Source organism: Callionymus lyra, chromosome 4 (genome assembly GCF_982586985.1).
Source record: "Callionymus lyra chromosome 4, fCalLyr1.hap1.1, whole genome shotgun sequence".
Lineage (NCBI taxonomy): Eukaryota > Metazoa > Chordata > Actinopteri > Syngnathiformes > Callionymidae > Callionymus > Callionymus lyra.
The window spans coordinates 27,450,063-27,473,083 of NC_141821.1; the positions used below are offsets into that span (position 1 = coordinate 27,450,063).

The 23,021-nt window shown below is 38.2% G+C and overlaps 2 protein-coding genes across 5 annotated transcripts in view; one reads left to right on the forward strand and one right to left on the reverse strand.

Moving 5' to 3' along the window:
- Positions 1–6,414: 6,414 nt before the first annotated feature.
- Positions 6,415–8,015, forward strand: LOC148082310 (fatty acid-binding protein, intestinal-like). The gene is made up of 4 exons (XM_087789477.1): positions 6,415–6,696; positions 6,798–6,970; positions 7,043–7,150; positions 7,213–8,015. Exons 1-4 carry the CDS (start codon positions 6,630–6,632, stop codon positions 7,261–7,263), a joined length of 399 nt encoding a protein of 132 aa, XP_087645603.1. The 5' UTR covers positions 6,415–6,629; the 3' UTR covers positions 7,264–8,015.
- Positions 8,016–14,388: 6,373 nt separating this feature from the next.
- The window catches only part of LOC148082311 (RNA-binding protein with multiple splicing-like), a 38,465-nt gene continuing 29,832 nt past the window's right edge, over positions 14,389–23,021 (reverse strand). For 3 of the 4 annotated variants that reach the window (XR_015710925.1, XR_015710924.1, XR_015710923.1), the window contains 2 exons: positions 18,788–18,905; positions 14,389–16,302 (listed from right to left, as the gene is read on the reverse strand). The gene's annotated coding sequence lies outside the window, so the exon portion shown is untranslated. The remainder of the gene's footprint in view (positions 16,303–18,787; positions 18,906–23,021) is intronic. The other variant, XM_087789478.1, reaches the window with a different exon arrangement.

The window sequence follows — 23,021 nt, forward strand, 5'->3', positions numbered from 1 at the left end:
GTAGAAAAAAATATACATAACAATAAAAGATATATTTGTTATACCTTTCCCATTATTAACTCAGTCTAACTTGTACAAAGTCTTTCATAATATTTATTTATATTTTCTGTTTATCTGCTTGTTTGTTTTTTCTTAATTCATTTTAATGTAAAATATAAATGATAGATACCCCAGATTACTTTTGTAAGGCAGTGTACTATTCATGCAAGTGTAAAATCATTAAAATGTGAGTAAGAAAGTAAGTCATTTATATTTGTAGAGCGCTTTTCGGGACCAGGGTCACAAAGCGCTTAAACAATCAATACAAAACTCAATAAAACATATACTTAAAAGGACAATATAACACATAGACAAACACAGGAGTCTCAGAAAATCAAGGAAAATCCTGCACGAATAAAAATGTCTTGAGATGTTCAGTAACTGTAAAATGTGGTCGTTTTTATCTTTTTCGTAGGCATTGAGAAATGTTTAAAGAATGGCGGAACATATGATTATTTTAGATATATGTTAAGATTCAGACCGTGGTAAAGTAAACATTGAACCCCACACCCCCCTGAGGTTAGGTACCAAGAAGTGAGTGACGAACCAACTGACCTAAGCGATAAGATCATGGCTGAAATGAGAACCTATCAACCTTGACAACTAATAATGACAATTATTACAAGTGAACCACCTCCATGGATCCTAGACAATGTATATGTAGCGATAGAAATGATCCCAATGAGCTGATGTCCAGTACAGCGACAGTGGTCCTCGAGATGCTTGGACACCAGATGGGAAATATGTACAAGAAAAGAGGGCAGTGCCCATCGTGGAGAAGACAGATGGTCAGGTAAGGTGCATCCAGGAAAGAAGTAACCATTAAGTATTGGCATGAACCATATGTGCCCATACAAAACTGCTGAACAGAAACTGCAAGCCCTACACAAGATGAACCAAATGCTCTCAGTCGCATGTAACAACACCAAAGCTCACCCACCAAAGTTGAAGACTGAACAATACTGACTAGGCATATGGGAGAAAGAGGCATCACAGTAGCAGAAAACCAAGAAAAAGTGTACGGCACCAGCACCAGGCCTGAACATGATCTAGGCCTACCAGTTAAAGAGCTGTTGGGAGACAGGAGTCACCCGGGAAAGCTGACCAAGCAGCGTACAGTCCTAATTAACGGCCAATCAACTGCCTCCCCACAACATTGAAAATCCTCTCAGGCATCATTGCGGAGAAGATAAGTGGAAACATGACTCAGCACAGGACAGTGCCACAGAAGGGCAATAGTAAAACTACCTGGGGAGCAAAACACCAGCTGCAGGTTGATAGAATGGTCGCTCGAGACTCCTGAACCAGACAGACCGACCTGTGCTCTGCCCGGATTTATTACAAGAAAGCCTATGACTCAAACTCAATGAGGCAATAGAACATCTTCGAGACACTTGTGCAAGACTCCATCAAATGTGGGGTGTATCAAGGAGATGCTCTATCCCCACTGCTGTCCTTTATAGGCCTGATCCCCTCAGCGAAATAATCAACAAGACAACAGCTAGTCACATCCTCTGCTTCAGGGCTAACGACAATTTCCTCAGAGACAGATTTTTAGAAGGATTTCAACATTTCCTTTTGAATGTTAGGCAAACAAATGAAAAAAGATACACAATATTATCATCATTTAGCACTTACGTGCTCGTTGACGGCGTAGATGTGGTCAGAAAAAAGGCCCATGAGAAAAGTAAATTATTGTCCACTTGTAAAAAGAAAAATTGAAACAGGGTAAAAAAAAAATGATAATAGATGAGACAACAAACAACTAAGACTTCAATTATTATTTGTGATAAGTACATTTTAAGCGTAGCACAGTGGTCTAGTGGTAGACCACTTACAGCAACAAGAGTTGAGGAAGCTCTTGAAAATGTTCCTTATCTATGTAGAATTTGTATTATGCATTGGTTTCACTTGTCTAACAACTCAGAATATGAAGGTTGAAACATTGAAAATTGAGCCCCTAATTTCAATTTTAGTATTTTAAATCTCATATATAAACTTTTTTCTGTGTATTGATTTGCGAGGGTTCTTCTTGCTGGGTTCACATTAAAATAAAACTTCCTCCCTAAATCTAAATTGAGGATACATGCATTTCAAATATATATATATTTTTTTCCCAATCACCTTTTCTGGAATTATTCCTGATTGTTAGTTTTGTAAGAGAATTTCCTTCCCTTCTTTAAATGAATAATGATACTTCATCTGGATCAGACATAAAACAGGCTCATGCCTGTGGTGTTCTGCAGCGACATTTGAAAGTCAACCACACCAACAAATCTATTAGATAGAAGCAGGATACTTAAAAAAAAAAAGAAACTTGTCAGTGGCCTGAACTTTAGAGGAAATGTCAACTTCATTAAGACCCAATTGGGTCAAAAACAAGAGAGCCAATCAGAGTTTTCGTAAGGAAGCAGATATAATTGTAATTGGTGTCTCTTTAATCAGGGAGTGTGTGAGTGTGTATGCACGCACACTTGGCCAACATACCTGCAGTGGTTATTACATAAGTATTATCTGGAAACATATTCCACGACAGAGACCAGATGTCCTTTTTTTTTGCGAGAGCTAAAAACTGTGTAGTATGAAGACCATCTTGTTTTATCTGTTGGTTATGTTAGTTTATTTTCGTCATGTTTCGTTCACATTCATATAATATTAGAAATACTCAAGATGATCCTTTTTTCAAAAGATGTACACTTGGTTCCTGCTTTGTATTTCAGGCTAGTATACTTTTTTTAAATATCTGATTCTACATATATTTTTATACAACCAATAAAAAGGCCCTGGTGGAGCTAATGTTGTTTTTTCACCCCAATTTAACACACTAGTACTAATATTTTGAACTAAACCCAAACCAGTATATATGATTTGTTCAGTCAACTTTATTTCCATCAACCTTAAAGCTATTCAATATTTTATTCACAAGGTAGGATGTTCAAGTTTTAAGTTATTTTATGCACGTCTGTTAACATGGAATTTTACTCCCATCAGTATGTGTGAATGGCTGTCAAAGCGCTTTGTGACCCTGGTCTAGAAAGGCGCTATATAAATAGAGATTATTATTATTATTATTATTATTATTTTGATTCAAGGTGCTGTTAAGTGTCTCGTCCACTAGATGGTGAAATAAACCCGTTAAAAGATTAAACTGTGGCTTCTTAAACATTCACATGATTCATGGTTGAAGTTTTCTGGATGTCCATTTCTGAACTCGGACCGAGTTAAGGGAAAAAAGTAGCTGTAATTTATAATTTATTTTTCTAATGATTCTATTTATTTATTGAGTGGTTCCGTTTAGGTCTTCATTGGAACATATGTGATTCATAATTCTGCAAAGTATACATCATTTATTACAGGTACTCAAGTCAGCGTTACTGTAATATTTATATTGGGTCAGTGAAATAAAAGCAACACAAGATGGCACGACATCAAGAACTGCACAGTTATAATGTCTGAATATATTTAAAAACATTTAGTTTTGTTTAGTTAAAGCAGCTTTAAAAATATAATTTCAGCAATCCAAATCTATATCGGTGACTTTAATGTTGCAGTTTATAAAACAATAAAATAGAATTCAGATATGTGGATGGACCTCAATTGAAGATATTCTGACATGAATCTCAAGCATTTATGTTGGTGAGTCTTCCCCTCCATACTCCTTGTTCATGTTCGTCAGGTGTGAAATGACCTGTAAGGAAAGTTAAACATATTTGTGTCTGGCGCCCTCTTGTGCTAAATAAGTGTAATTGCAACTATAGCGGAAACTAAAGGGTGTCCAGTTATCGTCCGTATATAGATAGATAGATAAAACTTTATTAGTTGTTTACAGATCGTGAGATTCTCAATCGGATTCTGAAATAGTCTCTATGGAAGTATACCCGTGCCTTTAGTTGTTAAATTAAATGTATTTGTTTCAAATGTTGAAGTCTCCCTCTCCAAGATAAAGTAAGTCCCTCTATCATGATGATTTTTTTTAACTTATTACTTTATAAAGTTCTCTCCTATCTCGCAGAACGAGACGTTACAGAGTCCATTATTTCATAATAACCTGTTTGCTCCTCCTTAACGCCCTGTTTCTTTCCTTACAGTATCCCTTGGAGATGGAGACTCCCTGGATTCATGACGCTGTGTGACAAAAATGTTCGACCAATCACAGCAGAGTGGGCGTGGTTATGGTAAACAAGGTCTTAACTTGGGAAAAACCAAGCATTTTCAGTGGGCGGGGCTTAACCACATTTTCTACTGTAAATATCTTCATTAAAAGAGAGTTTTGTACAAACAGACACATACTGATGAATACAATAGAGTCCAAAATCTATTGAAGAGACACTTAAATCAACACATTACAAGTCAAAATGCTATATTATTTCATTTGTAGCCTTGGAAAATTCAAATAAAAATGGTGCCACAATATAACCATTTTATATTGAATTTAAAATGCTACAAATTAAAATACATTGACTTTGGAAGCTTTTAGAAAAAAGAAGAATGTTAACATAAACCATACAATATTTGGATAATACTTATTTATTTCCATAACCTAATGTCGGTTTATTCAGTCATGACGGAATGGAAACGTGACTGCTGTCCCAAATCCACTGCTGTAAGCACGTTGATGGTCCTGAGGTGACAAGAAAATCATTGAAGAAAACAGAAGGGGGAAAAATGTAACGTTACATATGGCTGCTTTCAATTATCACACACACACAGGCCCACAGTGGTTAGCACGACCAACAACGGCAAGAAAGTAGCAGGTTCATTTCCAGCTTAGTCATGCATGGTCTTACTCCAACTACTCTTGTTTTGTCCCAACATTTAAACACAAAAAATGAAGAAATTTGTCTTTTGTAGATTGTTTCTTTGAAGTAAAATAAAAGGCTTCTTGGAATATCATGCATGTGTGGGGTGAGCAGCAGCTCCTTTCAAAAGTATTTTATGATGATACCTCATCAGCTGTTCCATGTTGCCTCATCTACACCTCACAAGTCGATAGCAACAGCAGAATAAGCTGTTGGACTTGGCAGAGAAGATTAGTTACATCATGGACGCAATTTGATACTTGCATACATGTGCTATAAAGGTGCAATTGAAAGGAGAATAAACAGGCGTTGCAATGGTATAAAACACCTTATCTCACTCGGTGCTCAGTCTCCACCTGCACAATTTAGCGCTACGGTTAAAGGAATCATTTTAGCATGACTTTATAACAGATTCATCAGAAATTCTGAACTCTTCATTTGAATGTTCTTTCTAATAAAAGCTACTGTTGTGATGTGAATGTTGTGGGGCACCTCGTGATCCGTGCTGAACGCAGCCAACACCTAATTTTGCACCGGGAGGCTTTCCAGTGCATACTCGTGTCAGCATTATACATTTTGTAATCGCTATTCGTGGGTCTTTCTCCGTTGTATTGGAGAACTTCAAACTGCAGAATGATGTGTATCCAGGCGAGCAAATGCCGGCTGCAGCTTTTGCTTATGTCATCATTACATCCTGCATGTTCATGGTAACATAAATAACTTCCTAAGATAATCCATGTCTGGCCACAGGAAACTGTTATTAAAGTAATAAGTACATAACTATCATTGTGTAAAAAGGTCACAAATATATTTTAGAACGTTTAAAGTCTGAAGTTCAGCAGGTGAAGAAGACATTACATAACTTTACAGCAGCAATAAACAATGAAGTTGTAACCTGTGATGCACAGATAGTGAAAGATAAGATGCTGAGCTCTGCAAAAAAAAAAAGATCCTAAGCAACCCACCAACCATTCATTTTCTCTTGTCTGTCTTAGGTCGGTTGCAAGATAGAGACCCCAGATCCCCAATGTTGTTTTATTTCCCCATTTTTTTGTCTTGCACTTGCCCACATACGCTTCATTTTCTCATTGGAGCTGCAGATTCCTGTCTCTGCACTTCTGGTCAAACTGGCAGCGAGAACTGGCCCCGTGGATTGAACCGTTGGGAAACATTATGCGAGACAAAGGAGAGGATACGTGAGATAAAACTGTAGCGTAATCTGAAAGTGCACCGCCTTCAAACAAAGCTCTAATAACGGCACAATGCGAATGCGCCGGGGACTAGAACGATCATTCTTCCTCTGGACCACTATTGTTAGGCAACATTCCTGCCCAACTTGTCCCTGTCAGAAAAACTCATTCACATGCCGGACACAAACAGTGCAGCAAAGAGAAAGGCCTGGAGGACAGAAAGGGGCCTCAGTTGACAGGTTGCCATACAAACAGGGCCCTTTTTTGAACCCCCTCCACTCTGCCGGAGAACAGTGCAACAGTGTTCCCCGGTGCCAGACCCGCTGGAGGGAGTTGCCCACTCGCTCTCCAGTTATTTATCAGCGTGTCCTCGAGGTTAGCAATCGTCCTACATTTGACACCACCTTTAAATGGCTACATCAGCAGACAGATAATCAGTGTGATAAAGAAGAGTGGTGTCCATGCCAGCACAGGGAGGGCAGAGAGGGGGTGTGGTGGTATAGTAAAGGGGGGGAGTTGTATATAATAGAGGCCAGCGGGCACACTCAATCCCACGGTCTGCTCCTGCTCCATCACAAAACCGCCCTCAGTCATACCAGCCATGGCCTTTAACGGAACCTGGAAAGTGGAGCGCAGTGAGAACTATGACAAGTTCATGGAGCAGATGGGTGAGTTTTAGACTTTCAGATGCTCACCTGCTTCTTTCAGGATTCCAAGAGGGTCGCTTAACTGGGTGTGTCTGCTGTATGCCGACTTGTTTTTTTTAAAGGGATCAACGTGATGAAGCGTAAGCTAGCGGAGCATGACAACCTGAAGATCATCATCGAGCAGACCGGCGACAAGTTCCACATCAAGGAGTCCAGCACTTTCAGGACGAAGGACATTGATTTCACTTTGGGGGTCCAGTTCGACTACAGCTTGGCTGACGGCACTGAAGTCTCGGTGAGTCGTCTGTTCCACAGGTGCAATACTAGGATCTTGAGGACATGTTCACCAACTGTTTTTCTCAAATAGGGTACATGGGTGATGGAGGGTGACATGCTCAAAGGCACATTCACCAGGAAAGACAACAGCAAAGTCCTGACCACCACGAGAAGCCTGGTGGGCGGAGAGCTGGTCCAGGTCGGTTGATGCAAAGAGGAATCATTATCACACGGCACTAAACACTCAACCTTCTTCCACAGACGTACAACTACGAAGGAGTGGACGCCAAAAGGATTTTCAAGAAGCAGTAAAAAGCTTCAACTTTTCCCTATATTTTTTTTTTAGAAATGACATCGTTTCCTCGCACAAAGTCACTTGGACTGTGTTTTAGTTTAGAAACCTATGATGACGGTTGAAAGAAATGGCTGTTTTTGTAACAAACAAAAAAATGTATAATGTACGATGAAATATGTATACCAGACAGAAACTAAACAACTTTAAGTAGCATTTTATCCAATAAAGGAGGTACAAAGAGCCAAACTTCAAGTCTGACTTTCAATTTTAAAACATTAATTTGGTCAAATATATTTAAGAAGAATTCTATTGGCTGGAATTACCAAGATATTGTTGAAATCCTTGACTACTAAAAGTATTTTCGATCAGTTAAGACACCCAATGAAAAAGGTGTTTTTGCTTAAGATCATATTTTCTATAGTGCATGCAGCAGAGACGCTTATTTTATTTTATTTTATTCTTTTAGGCAAAAGTTGATGAATGAACAAGTAGTTTTACCTGAGACATTTGTTTTACTTGTTTGGAGAGAGTAATGTATTTTATATTTAAGCAATCACTAATGCTTACCCGCTTTCTTTGCTTGATAGCAGCAAAATGAAGTACAGCAGTACTGACTCGGCTCAGTAGTTTTGGAACTCGCAAGAACTTTGTTGGAAAAGTGGCATTTGTGATCGAGTGAGATTTAGCTGTGAGGCTCTGACAAGTCTTCAAACATTGTACTGCTCCTTAACAAACTACCATCATTTTCAACAATAAAATGTTTATTGTGTATGCGTCCATTTTTTTTGTTGCAGTTCTTCAAACTCACCGGAGGGAGGTTTTTTCTTTATCGATATTTTAAACTGGAACGTATCAGATTGTTTCTGCAGGCGGAGTCAGAGGTCGTGGTACCATATGACGTCAGCAGAGTGTGATGCTGTCATGTGAACTGGGAGATAATAGTCCTCATTCAATGAGAGAAACACTCGTGACCTGCTGTTGGAAGGATTCATTGACACTAGGATGCATCTCGCTATATTGGCCGCCAGAGGGAGATGTTTGATAGTTTCAAATGCCTGTTCAGTTTTGGTGCGTTTGAGTGTAATTTCAACTATAGACCACTAGATGGGAGTGTACATCGTTTTCTTGTAGTCATACGACAATATCATATATAGAGATATTATTATTATCTTACATTATAAGATAATATTATAGTTATTCGACCTCTCCTTATGTATGAAACACTCAAGTTCACCCTCTTTCTCCAAATTCCCAATCATGTTTTGGGACTCTGGGAGGAAACTGGAGTGCCCGGAGTAAACCAACACAACACAGATACTTTTTAAAATTTGTGTTCTGATGCTAAGGTAAGGTAATAACAATAGCGTGACCAGAATATTGCGGGCAGGCATTAACTGGGTTAACCATTAATAACAGCAATAGAGACAAAACAATGAAAACTTTAAGACCTGTGACTTTTTCTTGTTCAATCATTTGTTAAGAGTCACAAGAGAAGGTCGTCTTTTGGGTTTTGTACTTTTAATGCACAAAGATAATGACAAACCAGACATTTATTGCAACTTCCTGGCAGCTTACGACTGAGTCACGAGTTAGTCACACTTGTGGATCTGAGCCTATTCAATGTGTCTGATGGTTTTCTTACACAACAAAAAAAAACAAAGTCTCAGTGATGCGTTGTTCATCTGCTGTGGAGGGTGACAAAACTGATGATCAACAGTTGTTGCCTCTGGGGGAGAGCTTTGTTTCATTTAAACAATGGGTTAGTTTTATCCACGAGTCAGCTCTGATCAGATCAGCCTCTTCTGTCTTTATGATGCTATAAAGGATGTAGTCCAAATTTCAGTTCTAATCCAAAATGGAAATTACGAATTAATTAACAGATGCAAAATGGAAAATATGCAGAAAGTTCAAATGTATTTGGAGATAATGTAAAATAATCCTCAATAGAAAATATAAGTACCGTATTTTCCGGACTATAAGTCGCTCCGGAGTACAAGTCGCACAGGCCATAAAATGCATAATAAAGAAGGAAAAAACATATTTAAGTCGCACTGGAGTATAAGTCGCATTTTTTGTTTGGGAAAGTTATTTGATAAAATCCAACGCCAAGAACAGACATGTCATCTTGAAAGGCAATTTAAAATAAAAATAGAATAGAGGCAACAACAGGCTGAAAAATTGTACGGTATGCTTACGTTACACGACACAACTGAGAACGTGCCTGGTATTTTAACATAACATATTAAGAGTAATACCGATAACTATAACATAAATAACATGATAAGAAGTTTACCAAACCATCCGTGTAACTCCAAATAACTAAAATCCACTGAAATCTTCATCCTCTGTGTCACTTTTAAACTACTCCGCTAACTCCGGAGGCAGAAGATGCGGCGCTTCCTCTTCTACGTCAAAATTATCAACACAGGCCTAGAGCGCCCTCTTGCGGTAAAGTGTGAAAATAAAATATAATAAATTAAATGATATACCGGTAATAATGTGTTAATAATTTCACACATAAGTTGCTCCAGAGTATAAGTCGCACCCCCGGCCAAACTATGAAAAAAACTGCGATTTATAGTCCGGGAAATACGGTAGTTCAAATACATGCAGTGCTTACATTGTTACACAAGCTCCCATGAAAAGAATATTCAACATGTTAATGAGTAACAAATACAGGTAGACAATAGTGCGTGAAGCATATCAATTGCAAAACTCTGTGAGGGAAGTTTGCAAGGATCAATGTAAATAACTAACATGAGGCTAGCCAAATATTCATCCATCTGTCTTCCCCTGCTTATCAGATGTAGGGTCGCAGGGGCAGCAGCTGGCGCGAATAGGCACAGATTTTTCTCTCCCGGAAAATAACTTTGCCAGCCATTTTTTTTTTTAAACACTGAGGTACCTCTGTACGAAGCTGGACATACCTGATTCTCATTCCTACAGCTTCACCCGGTGAGGACTGAAGAGTCGGGTCACCAGTGGCAGTGGTCACCAAACCACGGACCCTCTCCGACCACCAAGAAATTCTATTTAATCCATTGCGACTGGAATAATAGACAAGACGTCTTTTACAAGCACGTAGAGTTACACATTAAATCAACTCCTGCTACTTTAGGTCTCAAAGAAGAGAGCAAAACTGTACATGAGCCAATTAGCTTTTCTATTTCTGTAATAAAGAGGGTTCATTTCAAACATCCTCAAATGATTTGTATCTGTGTGGTGAAGAAAAACCTTTGATATAAGTCCAGAGATTTGCACACCATACGCTTATATAGCTTGTTCTTCTGGTATGTGGGACTTTTGGCCCCATATTGGTGGCAAGTGAGGCGCAAAACAAAACCCGTCTGGAACTCACAACTGCGAATGATAAGGGGTCAAATTATAGTTCAAAAAAGTATTCCCAGGAAGTTTAAACAAAAATCAAGAACATCAAAAATTCTTGTCAAAAATACAAATTGAAACTAAGAATCTCAGAGTAAATTGACTTACTTAACTGGCACGAACAGACAAAGACTGAACAAACAACTGGGGTGTAAATGAGAAAAGGAATGAACACGACACAGGTGAAACAAATTGGCTGACAGGAAACACTAGTAGGTCATGTGGCGAGCAAGAGGCAAAAACAAAGAGCACATTGCATGTAATGACGAGAAATTCCAGCAGGGGCACCAAAAACAAAGAGTCTTGATTCACTTAAATAAATAACTAATTCAGAATTAACCTTCTCTGTTTGGAAATGAAACACGGGAAATTAACCTTGAGACCTCTCTTGCATTATCAGGGATCATTAAAAAAAAAGTCTTAGCTATAAATGCGGTTACTTCCATTAAAACAAAGCCTGTGTTGTCACTTGGACGTTTAAAAATGCAGCTTACACATCCCTGCACTCCAACACCATTGTCACCTTCCTCCTGAGTGACGTCAGGACCTAAAGCGGCTGCACACAGCGTCTCCGGAGTGTAAGGAACTATTTTTGCATCCCCCTAATGCACCAGCCACTTTGGTAAGATCCACTGTCCTGCGAAGACGTCCTACTGGGATGGAGTGAAGGTGTAACGAGGGTCAGAAGAGATGTGGAGCTCACATGCTTTTGCAGGATGATGTTCTTCTCCCTCGTAATGGACAGTTAAATTGTTCTTCTCTCATAATGAGCACATCCGTGATTTCTCCCAAGTCACGTCTAAAGTCGACACAAGAATAAATCTTGAATCTTCAGGGAAATGGAACAGAAATAAGCTTACAAAGCTCCTGATGTCACTGGAAAGCGGGTGCATTCAGTACAAAACTGTTTATTTTGTACCACAAAAGAAGCTTCTTCCTCTTATTGCTGGGGGCGCAGGGGGACGTGATCCAATCAAAGCTACTTTAGATACATCTGGGGATCCCCTGAAGTGGACACATTATGATTAAGAATTACTTTTCATCTTAATACCACCAGAAAAAAAACACAAAAAAACAAGATTCACTCCTTCACTGCTGCCCTGAGACAAAGTTAATTAGTCATGTTTGTTCCTTCGATTTAAAAGAAACTTACATAAAAGGATTTGGTGAATAAACTTTACTTTTCTGTGAATTAGGATTTGAAAAAAAAGGAGAACTCTCAGTACAAGACAGAAAAACAAGACAAGACACAAAACAAAGAACTGTCTACAAAATAGTTGTGTTTATATACATAGTCCCGGTGAGTCTTCATGAACAAGAGCGACCAACACCTGTGTATGTTTGGACGAGTACTCTTTTTTTTTGTGTAGCCCTCGGAGTAAAACTTTCTAGATACACAATCACCATGAAATGACATTAACGGAAGCGTCACCTATTGTGTCAGAGAATAATGGCTGGTTGTTTATATTCATCTCATTGACATCAGTTTGTTGTGATTAACAAACTTTGTAACACTTGTGTTGTTTCAGGGTCAAAGTGACCCAGAGGCCTGAAAAATTAATGTGTTTGTGTATCCCTTGTGTTGTCTCAGGGTCAAGGTGACCTAGAGGCCTGAAAAACAAATTAGTTTGTGGTATCCCTTGTGTTGTCTCAGGGTCAAGGTGACCCAAAGGCCTGATTATGTGGTATCCCTTGTGTTATCTCAGGGTCAAAGTGACCCAAAGGCCTGAAAAACAAATGTGTTTGTGGTATCCCTTGGGTTGTCTCTAGGTAATGGTGACCGGACTGTAGATTAACTTTGTTCAAAAAGTAACCTTGCAGAATGTCAGTTGTGCAAAATAGAGTTTACTTATATATATTTATATATTAATAAAAAAGGGTACAGACAGTCAGTTTTTTAACTTCAAATCGTTCAATCGTTCATTCTCAACTATACTTAGCTGCGCGGAAAAACTACATCCGGATTCTAAAGCAAAACTTAATCGCACATGCTGTTTCTTATTATTTTTAAACTACTAAATTATCATGTTCATTCCTTTAAATTATTTTTTTTTTTAATCTAAAATATCAATATAAAATAAGCAGGTTTTAATCAATACTATAAATAAACAATGTCACAAATCAACATTAATCAACAAATGTAACCCAAATAAGTTACAACACAGACATATTTTTGTCACTTTGACCCTGAGATAACACAAGGGCTAAAATGATTTCAAATATAGTTTAAATAATATTTTTCATAGATTATATTCTCACTTTTTATTTGTAACCAAACATAATATGTATTTCTTATTGATTTGTTTTGTTGTTTCTGTGGTTGATTTTTGACTTTGCTGTTTTCTGAACCGACTCGGTCTGGATTCCCCAGTCTTGATGGGATTCCACTTATTTTGTCCCAGTTGCTTCATCTTCACTGTCTCAACAACCCTCATCTACACTTAACGGTTTTATTTTTTCACTTCACTTTATTTAATTCAGTTTCAGTCAATAGAAGGAGGGTTGGGACCACATGGGTCCAAACGTGTGCTCAGCCAAACAAGGACGTTAAAAAAAAAAAAAAAAAAATAGAAGGAGTAACTTCTGTAATTTTAACGGACACTATTGGTTTTCTTAATAAAAATGAATGTACGTTTGCATCAATAATATTTATTTGATCAAATAGTATCCTGATATACAGAGAATTAAGTTTCCATTCCTAAAAACATGTTTTTATTTCTTCTATCATTTTAGAATCTAGAGTGTGAAGGACAAAAACAGACTAGATCCAACACCAGATCACATCTTCAGCAGTCAGTGAGGAGATGATGGTAAAAGCTAAGCCTTAAAACAGCTCTTTTCATTGCTAAGTGAAAAATGGTGACCACATAGTTAGTAAGTAACGGTTATTTGTAAAACTAATGTTATGCTAAACATAAGGCCCTTGAGCCTTTATTCAGGCAGTTTAACTTTCAATAATTCAATAACAAATAATTGAATACAAATTCAATACCAGTTTAAATCTAAATAAAACTAGCACAAGCTCTTTCATTCATGACACTTCCCACCTTTTATTTTTTTCCCTTTGTGACCATCCTTACAACTACAAGTCAACTTAATTTGCAAATTAAAGCGAAGTTTACATGCAGCGTCACTATTTTCTTTAATAAAAATGCTGCTTGTGCTTTTTACTAGAGTAGAGTGGCGTCCGTGAAGCCATTAACCTGTAAAAATCTATGGATGAGCCGCATCGTTGAATAAATTGCAGTTGTTTTAAAATTGCAGGCATTTGAAAAAATTGCGACGTAAAGTAAAATGAATGCTACTCAGATCAATCGGGAAACCATTATTGCCAGTGTTGTCAGTCATTTAATAGTCTTTTAAACTAAGACAAAAAATGGGGCTTTTTAAAGCAAGTGTCCGTCAAAATAAAAACCTAATTTTTGTTGGTATTATATTTATTTTTTTAATATAATTTCACCACTTAAGTAGACATTATATTCACACCTTCACATTGAATACTATGTATATAAAAAGGACCAAGGATAAATAACCAAACAAAAATAGCTTCACGCAATCACAGTTGGTGCCTTATTTAAGGCATTTGACCTTTTTTGCTTCTATATTTTCCCCATCTTATCACCCCATCTCTCCTGAGACCCCACTTTGGTGCCAATATATAAAGACGAACCCAACCCTGGTCCAGATACTGTTTATTCATCATTGAGGATTAAGTTAACAACTGTCTCTGGACTCACACAAAAAAAGACAAAGACAACAAGGATGTCAATCTTTAATGGCGGACAGCCTTGAACATTATTCACCATTTTCATAGAAACGCTTGATCAACGTTGTTGCTATTTAAACACACATACGGCTGTGATTCACTGAAAGACACCTTCTCCTCACAGCGGCTCCGGTACATCAATATCAACAGTACTGTATGCATAAAGAAAAAAATAAAACACACACACACACACACCCGGGCACACACACGTGTCGTGAACATGCACAGAACACAAACTGTATACAGCAACATGGAAGAACAGATGGGGGGTGGGGGGGGCACTTGGCTGGACAGAGACTGATCTCATCCTCTGAGTTTGGTAGACAAAGAATGTTTCAATCAGTCCGATACAAACAAAACGATTCAACTCACAGTGATACTTATATAATATTTAAGATCTTCAAAACTATAATACCACACACACAACCATTATAAATACCTCTGGACGCTCGAAACCTTCCCTCATGTGCATATTATTGATATTAAACATGTTTGATCGTACTTGGATTGTCACGTCATCAGAACCTACATCTTGGAGAATATCTGGTGGTGTCACAGAAATATGATCGATGGTGATATGTCATAGAGCACGGATGCTATTGCAGAATGAGAGCACACTGATTACAAAAGAGTCTTTTTTTACACATGGTTTTTACAAAAGTCGACGGCATCACTTCCTAAATATAGACCTCAATAAAAGAAGAGACAAGTAGCCTCCTAGAGTGGCTCTTTGGAGTGACACCAGAAAAGATAACAGCGCCGCACTTGAGAAGGAATCAGATCGCAGACTACAAAGCAGTCAAAAAGGGAATCATTCGACTCACCTAAATAGCTCTCCAGTGTAAAAAAAAAATGCCTTTGGTTTTTTAATAATATCGACGTTTTCCTGCTGCACTTCCTAAATTTAGCAGATTGTCAGGTATTGGAGTCACGGTGAGGTCAGTTACTCCTGTCAGTGTTTTTCTTTTTTTAACACCGACATCCAAAGTAGCTCAAGAAGACTTGACAGGAATACAAACACCACTGATATCTATTTATAACAAACCAACGTAGCTTCAGAACCACCTAGATCAAATCTCCAATGAATTTTTGAGTGCAATTAAACTCACACTGATTCAATTGTTCGACGCTTAAATGTAGATCCTGGTTTTAAGTAGTGCTTTATCCAGGTAAACATGTTATTATTTGCTGTCCATGTTACTGTTCTTCTCAAGCTTTAAGTACCACACGTGTATTTGGGTCTGGTTTTCTTGAGCTAGTTTTCACAGATGAGGCAGACTGCACTAATATACCGACGCCATGACACCCATGAGGTGATCGAGGACCCACACAACATGTGGTGAACAACACAAGTAATGCAGGACACACACCGCCCAACATGAATCGCAAAAACAGGAAACATGAAAACACAGTTGTCTCAAAAAACAGTCTTGATTAAAAAAATACCTTTTTGTACTTCTTTAAAATATCTAAAAATGTACAACATTGCTTTTTTTCTTCTTTTTTGTTTGTTTGTTGCAAAGTCATGCTTCAACATGTACTTATCAATCATAATAACATTAATATCAATGAAATACAGAGTAATTATAGTCTTATAATAACAGTACCCAACCAGGCTTTAGCCGCACCTCCGTGTTTCAGGATTTTTTTTCCTCCACGGCTGCGCGAACCTGTTGTGTGACATTTGACGACGCTGGTGACCCGTTACTTTTGGATGGGCATCACGGTTGACGGAATAAGTCCGGGTGCTGCCGTGCCTGTCGTGGAGGAGGTGCAGCTAAAGCACTGACGGTTAATCTAGAGTATGTAACGCTATAAAAGAGGAAGGGGGATTTCGGGACGGATCTTGATGTGTGATGGGAGGCTGGGGTCTAGTTTGTCCTGAGGCCTGTGCGGCTGCTGCTGCCTGGAAGAGACGGAGAGAAAGATTGGGAACGACGTGAGACAAAGGTGAGGTTGCTATGGTCACCACGCATGAACCTTGTACACAAATGAAGACAGAATCGTAACATGGTCGGGTGTGAGGAGCAGCAGCATCCTTTTTACATCCATTCTGGATCCTTTGAGACGAGTAGGCGGTTTGATATTAAACATGTATTTTTGCATTAATCAATTTTTTTTAATTCGAGCACTTTAGGTACATAACAACCCAGAGGCCAACAAGAACTGTAGAAAAATTTCATTCTTAGTGGCTCCACTCACATCTCCGCTGCACTCAGAGCAGTCAAAAAAGGGGGGTTGGGCGAGAAAAAATAACAATGGAGCTTTAACTAAGGCTCAGTGTAAAATGGCAAATTTCAACTGTATATCATTTCAAGATTTATTTAAGAGAAACATACTGTTGTGTCCAAATGCATTTTAATAGATATTTAAAGGCCATTAAATAATAATAACATGGGGAACATAAATGCACAGACATTTTATAAGAAAAAAAAATTGATTGATCAAAAAAAAAACGGGGAAAAAACTTGCATGAAAATTCATTTTCCACGCCTCCAAGCAACTCTTTAACAAAGATTGTTAATGGGGTTGTAAATTAGGAAAGCAACAAGGCAAAATACATGAAGTAGAGTTAAAGGTGATCTTATCCCTTGTGTTATCTCAGGGTCAAGGTGCCCCAAAGGCCAGAGGAGTTTGTTCAGCTTAATACAGAGGTAACACAAGAAATACCTCAAATTAGTTTTCGGGCCTTCGGGTCACATTGACCCTGAGATAACACAACGGTTTAATAATAATAGTAAGTAAGTAAGTAAGTAATATTTATTTATATAGCGCTTTTCCAGACCAGGGTCACAAGGCGCTTTAACAATCAAAACAATACTCAAAAAAGTATATACTTTAAAGATCAAGATAATACTGAGAACAACAGGGGAGTTCCAGAAAATCAAGGAAAAGCCTGAACAAATAGAAACGTCTTAAGATGTTTCTTATAATAATTAAAAACATATAACAAATGACAAAAAATGAGTTTCTCCTAACTTATGGATAACAAAGTCCTGCATAGGTTTCAAACTCAAAATTACCCAATACCTAAACCCGGACTCTCACTGAAAGCTGCTGCTAATATTTGGTTAAAATTTTTATGGCAGGAAATCATTAATAAAAGTAAAATACTTCCTTTAAATGTTCCAAAAAAAAAACCCCTCAATTGACATTAAAACACTTTTAACTCACACTTAAATGTAACAGTACATCCCTCCAAAATTGTTAATACTAGGTTAAGATCAAGCCCACGCTTTGCTCTTTTTGTTTTTACTGGAAACAACCTTTAATTTGTAATCTTTCTCAGGTGGAAGAACACTGCTCCGCCCACACACTCAATGTCTCAGAGACATCATATGATGTGTTAAAATGGAAAAAATAAGATACACTTTAACAAAATCACAGAAAGCTTTCCATGACACATGGTAAACCTTTATTGAATTACGTGAGACCCTGTAAATAATTTTAGAGTGGGCTTATTTTCAATCAATAATTTCGTGTAAATTCCAAGAAAAGGCCATCAGAATATAGCAGTGATACTTCTTGAGCCTTTCAATCATGTGGGTCTTGATGTCTTGATAAGTTTTATCAAAAGATTAAAAGTCTGGCTGGACCCGACCACAAAAGATGCAGACTCAGCAACCTGCAACAAGTGTCTGAAGGTGATGTTGGGCGAGAGAGGTAACACTTCAAATAATTAAACAACTGTCGAGTCATAATAGCTGTTTTGAAAGCCGAGAAGTGCACCTTCTTTGATGTCCTGCAAGACGTAGCTTGCACACCGGACCCTGACGGGAGATCCCTGCTAGCAATGCCAGTGTCGTAGAAATGTGATGATAGTGGCAACAGTTCTTTTCTCTATTTCCATTCTTTAAGTTCCGTTTCTAGCACCATTTAAGCATTGGAACCATTTCAGAAGTACAGGACACATACCGGTATAAACCTTAAATATGCCCATCACTAAAAAGACTCATCAGAGCTTAAGGAATATTGTATATGATATTTTACTTTAACAAATATTTGAACCGTGCACTCAAAAATCGTCTTGTTTTCTTGGATGTGTCCCATTTAATGTACAGCAAAAGCCACACTAACAGAAGCTGACAGGCTGTCAATACGACTTGTTCTTTTACTTTTAGTTCCAGCGTCTTTGTCAAACGCATACTTCCGCCCTTCAGCAAGTGTTCACAATTTTTTTTTTTTTTTTTTTCATTTTCACAAGCAAATCTTCCAGTAGAGATGGAGCCCGAAAGGATATATATATATATATATATATATATATATATATATATATATATATATATATATATATATATAAGTGCTGCTTCACTGAAGGATATGTGAGATTTACACCTTTTCTGTGGGTCTACTGGGATCAATGTTCCTCCCTCTGATGGATCTGTACTTACCAACAGTACGCTGCTACAAGAACTGGAGTTAAGTCCTCCTGATTTTTTTAATTGGACACGAGAGGCAATCAGCAACGCCCGTCACAGCCGCCCACGCCCACCATCACACATCAGGAGCCTGAGGACACAAGGGAAGCTGGAATTGGTGGATCTTTCAGCTGCACCCGAAATAGACAAAATTTGGTGACAATATTGGAGTGGTGTGGAGGGAAAATCTATAGAAACTTGAAAAAAACTAACAAAAAAAACGATTTTGGGTGTTAAATTTCTCTTATTTTCATCAGTTAAGTTCAGAAAAATAATTTGATGCCCACATATGAAAACCATAACTAATTTAGACATCGTTTTAATAAGAACGTTTATTTCAATGCCTCTCTTACACCACGGTCCCCATTAGGTCTCTGGATCAGTTCTATGATTTACTAGTTGATGACTGTGATCATGGATAAATGCTGCCATGGAGTCAGGACTCTTCCTTAGGGATAAGGTGAAGAGCTGAGTTAATTGGTAGGGACTCAAAGTGACACTGCTGCCCCCACATCAAGAGAAGTCAATGGAGGTGCTGGCTCTTTTTAGGATGTCTCCTGGACACCTCCAAAGGGAGGTGTCCCCAGCATGTAAGGTAAGGGACCTGGTAGCAGACCCAGGATGGGATATGTCCCCCAGTTGACCTGGGAGCGTCTAAGTGCTCCCCCAAAAGAGCTTGATGAGGTATGGAGGGGTACGTCTAGGCTTCTCTCCTACAGCTGCTGCACCCCGACCTGACCTTGCATTAGTGCTCTGAGACAGATGGGTGGTCGGAGTTGTCTGGGTTAAGAGGAACACATGTTAAACTTTAATTTTAGGTCACTTTTATTTAAGAGTTGTTAACGACTAAAAGATAAAAAATAGGTCACTGATCTGTCCCCTTCGCTCAATAACCGTCCACAAGGTCAAGACAACATGACTTGAAAAAAATCTGAAATTAATAATTTTCTCTGATTCTGCAGTGCAAAAAATGGAACAAAGGATTACGTTCCGTGTCAATCTCTCTCACCAACACTAGCTTCCTTAAATACTGACATTGAACTCCCCCATAAAACATCAAATATCCCTTGATTTGTTTCCAAATTCCCCACTTTGAAGAGAATTGGAACAGGTCAATCCACATTCCTTTCTTCACCCCCTGGTTTTAACGCCATAAATAGAACCCTATTTTGGAAAACCACTGCAGGAGAGATCGGTGAAATAATAAACAATTAGGAAAGCAAGCATGACTCCAAGAGGAAGAGAAAAGCGCGGCAGTGGATGAAGAGAAAGGATCTTAGAGAGGTCTGCGACAGAACAGGTTGCATGTCGAGGAGCACGGCAGGTCTAGCTAATGCCCTGTTGCGCGGTCAATGAAGGATGACAGAATCGATGTGTTCTCCAGAGACGTGGATAAGCTAATGCGACGCATACCTCCAGAGTATCCTATTTGTTCTGGCTGAGACACCGAGGTTACACATTGGGTTGATCATTGAACACGTCGGTGTGGATTAGGGGAAGGTTTAGTGATTTGTTGGCTTAATGTGTTACATGCAATAACTCACCCAAGGCACATGATGTGAGAGAGGTAAACAGGGTGTGTTGGGAAATGAGGAAGGTGAAGCAGGTTCCCAAGCAAGTGTGTGTGTGAGAGTGTCTGTAAAATATATTAAGTCATCACTTAATGTGAAAAAATGCAACTAAAACTAACTAAATCTGTATCACATCACAGCTGATTTTCTTAAACTGAAGTAATGGATTCATATCAATGGACATAAGGAGATAAATATTCACCATAACAGTTGATTTGAGGTTTTAGTGTTGACAGTAACAAGTACACCAACTTGTTCCATTTGGATTTTTGTACCTGTGAAGCTGGAAAAGAGGCCCCATTCCAGCCTCTTTAATTTGAAGGAAAGCCCTTAGGCCTTGGCCATGTCTCTCACATACCAGCAATAGCGGGTAGATTTGTGGTGATGAATGCAGCTGTTGACATGGATCTTACTCCTGACACTTACTCTAACTGTATTTCACTCTCTGTATGATCTGGATTAACAGAGGGTGACAGAATGAAACCCCTCTTGCTTATCAGTACTCATCTCTCCGGTGGGAGCTATTTCAACATTGCAGAGGAACCCCTGATTGTGGGAGGTGATTGGCCAAAGGGGCGACCTGCCAAACTCCACACATACTCCTTTGTATCTACGACTTACAAATGGATACGTGATCAAGCACACGCACATGTATGAGCAATAACATTCAGAGACACACAATACCAACCATGCATGTCTTTTCAAATGGAAAATCTGGATTATACTTCAGTTGATGAAGCATTACAGACCACTACTAGCCACAGCTCACAATGTGCATGAGCATAAATGTCAAATAGAACTCAGGCTTACTAACATTGACATCCTACAGCGGGGGTCGGCACCCGGCGTGGACAGACGTGCATGCAACTCCCCAGTCTCCATGTTGTGGCTCTCTTCGGCCATAAATAGTGATTAGTTGGTTGTGACAGAAACTTCTTGAAATGAACAAGAAACTTCTGAGAGCTGTTCCCTAATGACCGGCTGATAAAGGTTCATGAACCGGCCAGATTACATCATTCAGAGACGCTTTGGGAAACTCTGACCAAAAGTGAATATTTTGGAAAACTACAGTATTGTGTTTCAGTGTGGATATAGAGATAGAGATAGAATAGATTAAAATAATTTTAACAAGTCTAGTATATTGTTATTGTTGATCTCAACATCCAACAAATAGTTGGCACCGAAAGACAACCGAAAATATTTCATTCAGTGCCATAAAAAAAAGGTTCGGTAGCCCGACCTAAAGTATGTACAAGGCCTTAATAGTTGGAACAATGAAAACTAGTCCCTGCATCTCCAGTTTTTTTGGATTTTACCTGCATTTTAAAGGGTTTTAATGGGATTTTGATCATATTACGAGACAGTTAAAGCACTACAGTAAGTTTCTCTAAATATATCCATTCTGATTGATCACAGACAAGATGGACACCACCCTCACACACCCTTGTGCGTTTTGCAAAAAAACATTTACATTGAATTATTCTACAAGAAAATATGTTTAATCTCATCCACTCAACTTTAATACAGATCTTAAAATTATTATTTAATTTAACATCTTAGAAATTTTACATGACAATAACCACAAGTCCTTAAATAGTCAAGACATTGTACAGAAGAAAACATGGCTGCTCTGCTTCATCTAATTAATTTTAAATTGTTTATTTTAAATGATTATCACCCAAAATCAACATTTGTTTCTTACATGTTTAAGATATTAATTCGTTTTTTTTTCTGTTAGAAAAATCCCTTCAGGTTTTTGTGGAATGTGAATCCTGGGGTACTTTTTTTTCTTTACAATTTGTGATTTAAGGCAATACATTAAAACAATTGAGTGTTTAACAATTTATCTGAAAACATTGGTGTTGATATGAATGCCACCAAGTCAAGCATTTACCATATTTAGTGAATCTGAACTGAACCGCTGTTAAGAATATTACCTGAAACAACACATCCTAATCATAACAGCAATGAGGCACATACTGTATTTTTCGCATTGGCTCTTTCAAAGAGTTGATAGGATCGGACAAATGGTAGTTGATGTTTTTAAGCAACAAAAAAAAAGTAATAAAGTTATCTTTTTTTACACCAGCAGGAAAATACAAACAATATCAGTGAACCTTCCATTATGTCTACTGCAGTTGAAATGAGCGAACTAGCGTCGGTGAAGAAAACAGTGTTTTTTGATGAAACAAGATGTCTCTCACACTTGACACAAAACTGATTAGGTAAAAGTGATTTCAGTGTATTTCAAAGATTTCACCATTGATCCCTTGGTTTTAAACAACTCCCTCCAATATAGAAGAGAAATAACTCAGATCTTTAAACATTTCTTAAAGAATAATCAGGCAAGAGAAAAATCTGTTTATTTAAAAGAAGAAGCCGGGCAACACGGATGACGTTCACAGATTCAAAGCTAATCATGTAGCTAGTTGGTGAATTATCTGCCTGGTGGAAGCCTTGTTTCTACCAGACACGTCCTTCATCTAACAGTAAATGTGCTCATTGAAAATTGTGTCTTAGTCTAGCGTAACTGTCTACGAGTGAACAGGGGAATCTTTTGATCTGGAATAAATTGATTGAAGAACTGAACCATGTCTGGGAATATTTTAGAAAATTGACTTCAGTTCATCTGCACA

What these genes read in the sequence shown, in the direction of transcription:
- LOC148082310 (XM_087789477.1), top strand. Translation starts at nt 6,630, where the DNA reads ATGGCCTTTAACGGAACCTGGAAAGTGGAGCGCAGTGAGAACTATGAC. An exon ending in CAAGTTCATGGAGCAGATGG is followed by an intron (nt 6,697 to 6,797) that starts GTGAGTTTTAGA and finishes TTTTTTTTAAAG; the next exon opens with GGATCAACGTGATGAAGCGT. An exon ending in CTGACGGCACTGAAGTCTCG is followed by an intron (nt 6,971 to 7,042) that starts GTGAGTCGTCTG and finishes TTTCTCAAATAG; the next exon opens with GGTACATGGGTGATGGAGGG.